At 47.9% G+C, this 9,809-nt stretch overlaps 1 protein-coding gene across 3 annotated transcripts in view; it reads left to right on the top strand.

Annotated features, from left to right (window-relative positions):
• The window catches only part of NUP85 (nucleoporin 85), a 47,027-nt gene that overhangs the window by 28,407 nt on the left and 8,811 nt on the right, over positions 1-9,809 (top strand). For 2 of the 3 annotated variants that reach the window (XM_008073325.2, XM_008073326.2), the window contains 4 exons: positions 3,698-3,832; positions 3,938-4,060; positions 4,298-4,429; positions 4,667-4,773. In XM_008073325.2, the coding sequence (XP_008071516.1) occupies positions 3,698-3,832; positions 3,938-4,060; positions 4,298-4,429; positions 4,667-4,773 (497 nt within the window). The remainder of the gene's footprint in view (positions 1-3,697; positions 3,833-3,937; positions 4,061-4,297; positions 4,430-4,666; positions 4,774-9,809) is intronic. The other variant, XM_021706626.1, reaches the window with a different exon arrangement.

Raw genomic sequence — 9,809 nt, 5'->3', positions numbered from 1 at the left:
AGAGATGAGGTCTTGCCTGCCCAGGCAGGTCTCGAACCCGCGGGCTCAGGCAATCCACTCACTTCAGCCTCCCAAAGGCGCGGATTACAGGCTGAGCCAATGAGCCCAGCGGGACTTTGATTTAAGGGGGCGATATTGCAGAGTGGCTAGCAACATGGTCTGTGGTGCCAAACTGCCTGGGTTAGCATCCCAGCTCTGCCTTTTAACTAACTGTGAGACTGAGTTACTTAGCAGCGCTTAGTGTAGTGTCATCTGTGACATAATAATACCTACCTCATAGGGCTGTTGTGATGATTAGATAAGTTAAAGGACATAAATGTTATATGAACTAGTTGACATGCTTGATGCACTGTAAGAGCTATTTTAGTTTACTCCTGAGTCAGATGGGATGAAGGGGGCATTGGAGAGCTGAGGAAAGGAGTGCAACAATCTTGCTTGGGTTTCCAAAGGCTCTCCTGGCTGCCATGTTGATAACAGAACAGGGAAAGCAACAAACAAGTTTGGAGGCCATTGTTCCAGGTGAAAGATGGTGGTGGAATCCAGATGGAGTTTAAAGAGAGTTGATGGGTTTTTCTGATGGGTTGGTGCAAATATGTCAGAAATAGAAGAATGTAGGAGGATGAGGTTGGTGAGTTGGAAGCGAACTGGCATTTAATTTTAGACATGTTAACGTTGAAGATGCCTCTTTGAGATCTAAGTGGAGACATTGACTATGCAGTTGGATTTATGAGTCTGGAATTCAGAGAAGGAAGTCTAGTCTAAAGAGGAGAAACTAGAGAATTGTCAGTGTATATATATTGTGCTCTTTTTTTGAGTACAGTAAAAATTTTACTTTGTATATTTTGCATAAATGTGTATATATACATACACACACATATGTATATATGCTTGTACAGCCAATTCTCATTATTTGTAGTAGTTATGGTCTATTAAGTTGTCTTGAACACTGAATTAGTGCTTTTTTTTTGAGCTGGAATCTCATTCTGTCGCCCAGGCTGGAGTGTGGTGGCATGCTCATGGTCACCGCAGCCTCGACCTACTAGGCTCAGGCGATCCTTCTGCCTCAGCCTTCCAAGTAGCTAGAGTACCACCACGCCTGGCTAATTTTTTGATTTATTGTGGAGACGAGGTCTTGCCATGTTACCCAGGCTGGTCTCAAACCCCTGGCTTAGGTAATCCTCTCACCTTGGCCTCCCAAAGTACTGGGATTGCAGACTTGAGCCGCCGCGCCCGGCCAGAATTACTCCTAGGGGGAAATAGGGTTAGGTTCCTGTAACCCTCTAGTCACATTTTTGTCAGCTGATCAAAATATAATCTTGTTTTATGTATGTTTCTGTTTAAAGACTGCTTATTTAACTTTTTTTTTCATTATGTGTGAGTGCAGTTGCATGCTCATAGTCACCACAGCCTTGACCCACTAGGCTCAGGTGCTCCTTCCGCCTTAGTCTCCTGAGTAGCTGGGACTACAGGTGTATGCCACCATGCCTGGCTGTTTTTTTCATTCTTTTGTAGAGACGAGGTCTTCCTGTGTTGCCCATGCTGGTCTCAAACTCCTGGGCTCAAGCAAGCCTCCTACCTCGGCCTCCCAAAGTGCTGGGATTACAGGCATGAGCCACTATGCCTAGCCTAACATATATTGTTGGCTCAATAACACTGAACTCAGGGCCAACAGCAGTATAGCAGATGCCTGAATGAAGCTTATCTAACACCTTACAACCTTTTGCACTTAGGAACACTAGACAACCCTTCAGCACTATATTGAGGGTCCAGCCAAATGCAAAAACTGAGGCACTAAATACATTATGAAAAAAGACACATGTTTACAGTATGAGAGCTGAAACAGGAAGGCAGGGCATCATTGCCTTGTTTCACCTCAGCTGGGAAAGTGTGTGCTAAGCTACTTCAACAGTTTTTTTCAGCAATATGTCTGCAAATGTTGAATTGAAAGTGTCACAAAATTGATTTGGGGGTTATAAATAAACTTTAGCAAGTAGGCAAGTTGACAGATACAGACTTTGAATAATCAGGATCGATTGTATTTATATTATCTATATGTATGTATTTATATTTAAACAGAAATTTTTATGAACCAGTACTTTATTTGATGTACTCTGTTTTCTTTTTTTTCTTTCTTTTTTGAGTTGGAGTCTCACTCTGTTACCCAGGCTGGAGTTCAGTGGCTTGCTCACAGCCACTGCAGCCTCAACCTGCTGAGCTCAGGTGATTCTTCCGTCTCAGACTTCCAAGTAACTGGAACCACAAGTGTGCATCACCATACCCAGCTAATTATTTGATTTATTGCAGTGATGAGGTGTCGACAAGTTGACCAGGCTGTTCTCGAACCAGCGTGCTTAGGCAATCCTCTCACCTCAGCCTCCCAAAGTGCTGCGATTATAGGCGTGACCCACCATGGCGGCTCTATTTTTGTTTTTTTATTTTTTTAAATTTTGGAGTCAGAGTCTCACTCCGTTGCCCAGGCTAGAGTGCAATGGCATGCTCCTGGCCACTGCAGCCTTGGCCTGGGTTTAGGTGATCCTTCCACTTCAGCCTTCCAAGTAACTGGAACTACAGGTGTATGCCACCACAACCTGCTAATTTTTTTGATTTATTATAGAGACAAGGTCTTGTCATGTTGCCATCTGGTCTCGAACCCTTGGACTCAGGCAACCCTCTTGCCTCCATCTCCCAAAGTGCTGGGGTTACAGGTGGGAGCTATGGCGCCCAGCTTGTTTTCTGTTTTATTTCATTTTTTATTTTTTTTAAACAAAAATTCTCATATATTCATTACTGAACCAGCAGGAGCACATAAAGAGAAAAACCATTTTCCCAATAGAAATGTCCAACTGTCCAGATGGCGACATTTTCAGCTTTGATTGGTAAGACAGTAGTGGCCGCCACACAATATAAATATGTGTGCCATCTCATGTAATTCCTTATAGACCCAGTGTTTGGTTGTTTTCCAGTGTCTCCTTTTCGAGTTGTACCAGATTTTATTACCAGATTTCTTCTGAATCCTGAAAGATTTGTGAGAAAACGTGGCAAGAAATGAAGTCAGCTGTGCACACCATGATAGTGGAGAAAGGGAGAGAGGGGGAAGCGGATGGAAGAATGTGTTTTTCTATTTCATTTATTTTTAAAAAGCTGATCATGGCTGGGCTCGGTGGCTCAGCCTGTAATCCCAGCACTTTCGAAGGCCGAGGTGAGTGGATTGCCTGAGCCCGTGGGTTCGAGACCTGCCTCGGCAACTTGGTGAGACCTCATCTCTACAATAAATCAAAAAATTAGCCGGGTGTGGTAGCGTGCACCTGTAGTTCCAGCTACTTGGAAGGCTGAGGCAGAAGGATCGCCAGAGCCCAGCAGGTTGAGGCTGTGGTGGCTCGGAGTGGCCATTGCACTTCAGTCTGGGCGACAGAGTGAGACTCCAACTCAAAAAAAACAACAACTGATCACAGCTTGTAATTGGCTATAAATTGTGGTTTGAAAACATGGTGGAGATGGGAAAAAAATGATCTTGAATGTGATAGATTACGACTGGAGAGAAGGAGCCATTGTTCTTCCCAAAGCACACTCATGGGCAGAAAGAAGCCTATTTCCAAGGAGTTAGAAAGCCAGAGCGTGAGTTGAGGGTACTGGCCTACCCACCTCTCTGCAGGCCTGGGCTTCCTGCCGATGTTCACTGTCTTGGATCTCCTCCCAGGTGACCATCTTGGTGCTGCAGGGCCGGCTGGATGAGGCCCGACAGATGCTCTCCAAGGAAGCCGATGCCAACCCCGCCTCTGCAGGCATGTGCCGACTCTTGGGGGACCTGATGAGGACAATGCCCATTCTCAGTGTATGTGGAGGCAGCCTGGCTCTGCTGGGTCATGGGAGATGAGTAGATTCGTTAAGCATAGAGGTTTGGGTGCAATGGTGTCTCATGCCCAGTCTCTCCCCTTAGCCTGGTAACACCCAGACACTGACAGAGCTGGAGCTAAAGTGGCAGCACTGGCATGAGGAATGTGAGCGGCACCTCCAGGATGGCACATTCATCGCCAACCCTCAGCTGGAATGTCTCTGCAAGGTCTGTGGGAAGCATCCAAGTCGGGTCCAAGTGGGTTTCCCCTGAGGACTGTGGCATCCAGTGCAGAAGTTGCGGAAGTTTGGTCCTCCTTGGACAAGGCTGTTCATTGTTCTGCCATGATGGATAGAGAGCCTTCAGACTAGTTGAAATCTAGTGTCCTAGTTGAGATCAGGAGAGTTACGGAGACGTTGTCCCTGAGAGGCGGACCAAGTGCAGTGAAAATGTTTCTCTTCTCAGATCATGCTGGGAGACGAAGCTGCCTTGTTAGAGCAGAAGGAGCTTCTGAGTAACTGGTATCATTTCCTAGTGACTCGGCTCCTGTACTCTAATCCAACAGTAAAACCCATCGATCTGCATTACTATGCCCAGGTGAGTGAACTCTGAGCAGGGAGTGGGTGGCTAGGTGTCCTGGTGGCTCCCTGATGGGTCATTCTCAGCGTGAGGCCTCTGAATTGAACCTCCCTGGACAGCAGGAAGACCATGTCCTTTGACCTTTTTGAAGGAACTGAGCGGCCTTCTCTAGAGTTCCTCATACAGTAGCCCTGCCTGTCTTCTTGAGTTGCTGCTTCCATCCTGGGGATTGAGTGGGTCATCACCTTTCCACAGTCCAGCCTGGACCTGTTTATGGGAGGTGAGAGCGGTCCAGAACCCCTGAATAACATCTTGATGGCGGCCTTTGAGTTTGACATCCACCAAGTGATCAAGGAGTGCAGGTAGGAGTCCCCCCTTCCCACTTTAACCATGTTTAGTTGTACAGTCTGGTGGCATGAAGTTGAGTGACAGTGTTGTGCAGTCATCATCACCATTTGTTTTTAGAATGTCCTGTTCTTCCTTGCCCTTCTTCCTGGAGGCTGCTATCTTAGTCCATCTTGTGCTGCTATTACAGAGTACCTGAGATTGGGTAATTTATTTATTTATTTATTTTTTGAGTTGGAGTCTCACTCCTCGCTCAGACTGGAGTGCAGTGACTGCTCCCAGCCACCACAGCCTCGCCTGTGGGGCTCCGGCAATCCTTCCGCCTCAGCCTTCCAGGTAGCTGGAACTACAGGTGCGTGCTACCATGCCCAGCTAATTTTTTTTGATTTATTGTAGAGATGAGGTCTCGCCAAGTTGCCCAGGCAGGTCTCGAACCTGCAGGCTCCCAAAGCACTGGGATTACAGGCTGAGCCACTGAGCCTGGCCTTTTTTTCTTTTTTTTTTTTTTGAGTTGGAGTCTCAACTCTGTCGCCCAGACTGGAGTGCAGTGGCCGCTCCTGGCCATCGCAGCCTCGACCTGCTGGGCTCCGGCGATCCTTCTGCCTCAGCCTTCCAAGTAGCTGGAACTACAGGCGCACGCTACCACGCCTGGCTAATTTTTGATTTATTGTAGAGATGAGGTCTCACCAAGTAGCCCAGGCGAGTCTTGAACCCGTGGGCTCAGGCAATCCACTCACCTCAGCCTCCCAAAGCGTGGGATTACAGGTTGAGCCACCAAACCCAGCAGATTGGGTAATTTATAAAGAACAGAAATGTATTTTCTCACCGTTCTGAAGACTGGGAAATCCAGGATCAAGGTCCTGGTAGGTTTGGGGTCTGGTAAAGGCTGCTCTCTGCTTCTAAGATGGGAGCTTGAATGCTCTGTCCTCACATGGAAGAAGGCAAAAGAGCAAGAAGGGAACAAACTTTCTCTTTTTTTTTTTTTTGAGTTGGTGTATCACTTGCCCAGGCTGGAGGGCAGTGGCACGCTCATGGCCACTGCAGTCTCGACCTCTTGGGCTAAGATGATCCTTCGCCTCTGCCTTCAAAGTAGCTGGAACTACAGGCATGGGCCACCATGCTCAGCTAGTTTTTGATGTATTGTAAAGATGAGGTCTCACTAAGTTGTCTGGGCTGGTCTCCAACCCGCCGGCTCAGGGAATCCTCTCACCTCAGCCTCCCAAAGTGCTGGGATTATAGGCGTGAGCCACCTGCTCTAGGCCAAAATTCCCTCTGTCAAGTCTCTTTTTATAAAGCCACCTAAGGCTAGGCGTGGTGGTTCACGCCTATAATTCCAGCACTTTGGGTGGTCCAGGTGAAAGGATCACTTGAGCCTAGGAGTTTGAGACCAGCCTGGCAACATAGCAAGACCTCATCTCTACAAAAAATAAAAAAATTAGCCAGGCTTTGTGGCACATGCCTGTAGTCCCAGCTATTGAAGAGACCGAGGCAGAGGATTGCCTGAGCCCAGGAGACTGAGACTGCGGTGAGCTGTGACCATCCACTGCCCTTCAGCCTGGGTAACAGAGTGAGACCCTGATTCTAAAAAAAAAAAAAAAAAGGTCACCCTAAAGAGGGGGGAGCCCTCATGGCCAAATCAGCTCTTAAAGGCTCCATCTCTTTTTTTGTTTTTGAGCTGGAGTCTCACTCACCTCAGTGTCGACCTGCTGGGCTCTGGCCCTTCTTCTGCTTCAGCCTTCTAAGTAGCTGGAACTATAGGTGCGTGCTACTACGCCCGGCTAATTTTTTTATTAATTGTAGAGACGAGATCTTGCCAAGTTGCCCAGGCTGGTCTTGAACCCGCGGGCTCAGGCAATCCACTCGCCTTGGCCTCCCAAAGTGTGGATTACAGGCTGAGCCACCAAGCACAGCTGGCCCCATCTCTGAATACTATCACATCAGCAACACTGGGATTTTGGAGGGAGCACATTCAAGCCACAGCACCCTACCTGACTGGATGCAAGTAAATACTGACTTCTCACTGGAGACTTTCCTGAGGCCTGAGAACTACCATATGTATAACTATTTCCATTTCAGGGATGTTTATTCAAAATAGCAGTGCAAGAAATGCTTGTGATATTTAAAATCTAGAAAAGCCAGCAAGCCTGTTTCTTGGCACATGGTGGACATGCAGCTACCTTACAGGACAGTGCTTCCTAGCAGTCTCATACTAGTAAGTCAAAAAGAGTACCTCTCCCTCTTGTGCAGCCTGGACGGTCGACAATGCCCTGAAGACTGATAAGGAAGGGGGACGCTGGGCACGGCAGCAGATGGCCTTGCTCAAGTACAACTTCACTGATCTTAACTAGCTCTTTTTTTTTTGAGTTGGAGTCTCACTCTGTCGCCCAGACTGGAGTGCAGTGGCCGCTCCCGGCCACCGCAGCCTCGACCTGCTGGGCTCCGGCGATCCTTCCGCCTCAGCCTTCCAGGTAGCTGGAACTACAGGCGCGTGCTACCACGCCCGGCTAATTTTTGATTTATTGTAGAGATGAGGTCTCGCCAAGCTGCCCAGGCGGGTCTCAAACCCACGGGCTCAGGCAATCCACTCACCTCAGCCTCCCAAGACGTGGGATTACAGGCTCAGCCACCGAGCCTGGCTTAACTAGCTCTTTTTTAGTATATCTGAGCATGGAAAGAGTGCCCTTCCTGCTACCTGCTCTTTTTGTTTTGACCAACACTGCCAGGGCTTCAAGAAAATGATGCTGGGTTTGGGGAAAGAAAGATGAGTTCTGTCAGTATTGATTTCACAGGCTTGTAAACAGGGTGGGGAGTTCCTGAATGGAGGAGTTAGTGAGAATAACTTAAAACATACACGTATACTCACACCATCGTCTCACTTTGTTAACATCTCTGCCATAGTTCTAAGTAATAGCTATTCCCAATTCTTCTGTCTGTTATAGCAATGAGTTCTACCAGGGCTTCCTTTCTCAGCCATATCTGGATTTTTAGAAACAAACAGTGGAGCAGAGCAAGTCTCTTGGATACAGAGACTACAAACGGAGAAAGCATCCGGGTGTTTCCAGTGGCAGAAGAAAAAGAGAAGTACCAGTGAAGAGGGCTGACTTCTCTGCATCCCACAGAACACTGCATCGCACTCTAGCCAGTCACAAACACAGAAGGCTTAGGCTTACAGCCCCTCCGTCTAGGCATCTCTGCCCTTACAGGCAGGAAGGGATCTGAGGTCTGTTCGCTGTAAATGAGAGGCTGCATTTTTCTGATCAGGAAGCTCCTTCCTCTCCCACTCTGAAAGGGAAACTGAAAAGCAGATCTTTTCCTAGGACTTGTAAAGAGGGGTGAGATGTCTTCAGAGACAATAGCAGTTTTAGAAGTGCACCCTCCTGGATGGGGGACGATTGAATTGGGGCTTAATGAGCAGTTGTTTCCTTGTGGGTATTAGACCCATGCACAGTTCCTGGGAGAGAGGGATGTGTGTGTCTTTCTGGACCTGAGGCAGTAGGCTGGTGGTATGGGGAACCCCTGCTGTGTGGTGGATGTCAGCTGGTTCATCCGTCTGCCCTGTGAGAGGTGGATAAGGGGAATCGTTTTTTTGAGTTGTGATCTCTGTTGCCCAGTCTGGAGAGCAGTGACACGATTATGGCTCTCCTTAACCTCTCAAATAGCTGGTACTGCAGGTGTGTGCCACCACACCAGCTAAGTTGTAGAGAAGTCTCACTATGTTGCCCAGGCTGGTCTCAAACTCCTGGACTCAAGCAACCCTCCTACTCTGGCTTCCCAAAGTCGGGAATTACCAGCCTGGAGGGCATTGGAAGAGAAGCTTCTAAATGGGCCCCTGGTATGTACCCCCTTTCAGGTGTTCCAGTCCCTAGGGGGCAGAAAGGAGAGCAGGCTTCCTGATGCAGAGGCCATAGTTCATCAGCCCTGTTAACGGGCCGTGGAGTTGTCTGTCCTGGCCTGTGCAGGCATGCTTGCCTGTTAACATCCACAGCTGAAAGGAGTGGCAGCAGGAGTCCCCGGAGGCTTCACTTCCTCCCGGCTGGCTTATAGCTTCCTCTGAAGATGGGCCAGTTTCTTGCTCCCTGGCAGAAGGAAATGCCTATATGTGTGTGACAATCCGGAAACCTGACTGTGTGGTGCAGGTTTGCAGGGAGTCTCTGGTGGCCTTGTTCAGCACTTTGTCTCGTTTTGGTCCCTAGAGCCATGTTGTTCTCTGCTTTCAGTGGTGCTTCATCCTTTTGGGAAGACACTGGGAGCAATCTAAGCCCGTGCTTCTGCCCATGGGTGGCGCTTGTGTGGACTGGAGCGTACTTTAGCTCCCTCAGCTCTGGGGTCCTCCACAGCCTCCTCACTGGCTTTTCTAGCGGTTTTGCTGTAACCATTGGGAGCTGTGGGTAGCAGCAGCTGTTCTGGGAGGCTGAGGAGTCTTCACCTCACCCAGCCCACTCCCTCCCATTTTCCCCCCGGTGTTATTGAGATACAAATAATAAATAGAAGTTGTATATATTAAGGTATACAGTATGATGTTTTGCCATATGTATACATTGTGAAATGATGACCACAAAGCAAACTAATTGGCATTCCCATCACCTTACGTAGTTAACTTTTTGTGTATGAGAGCTACTTTTAGCAAATTCTAAATATATAATATGTTATTAAGTCATTCGCAATAGCTGACGTGAATTCACATTATTCCAAATTCTGTTGCTGGTTACTGCCAACATGAATTTTATATCCTTGCAAATTCTGTTTCTGAATATCATATGTATGTTATTATATTTTGCTTGAAAATGAATAGGCAAGGAAAGCTAAAGTTAATTGAGATAATTATCTGATCAACTGCGTAATGTTATTATTTTTTTTTTTTGAGTGGGTCTCACTCTGTCGCCCAGACTGGAGTGCAGTGGCTGCTCCCGGCCACCGCAGCCTCGACCTGCTGGGCTCCGGCGATCCTTCCGCCTCAGCCTTCCGAGTAGCTGGAACTACAGGCGCGCGCTACCACGCCTGGCTAATTTTTGATTTATTGTAGAGATGAGGTCTCACCAAGTGCCCAGGCGGG

The sequence above is a fragment of the Carlito syrichta genome, unplaced genomic scaffold (genome assembly GCF_000164805.1).
Source record: "Carlito syrichta isolate Samal-C Ts95f unplaced genomic scaffold, Tarsius_syrichta-2.0.1 Scaffold315826, whole genome shotgun sequence".
In the NCBI taxonomy this organism is placed as follows: domain Eukaryota; kingdom Metazoa; phylum Chordata; class Mammalia; order Primates; family Tarsiidae; genus Carlito; species Carlito syrichta.
Note: the sequence above shows the minus strand (reverse complement) of the source record. Positions and strands in the feature narration are given on the sequence as shown.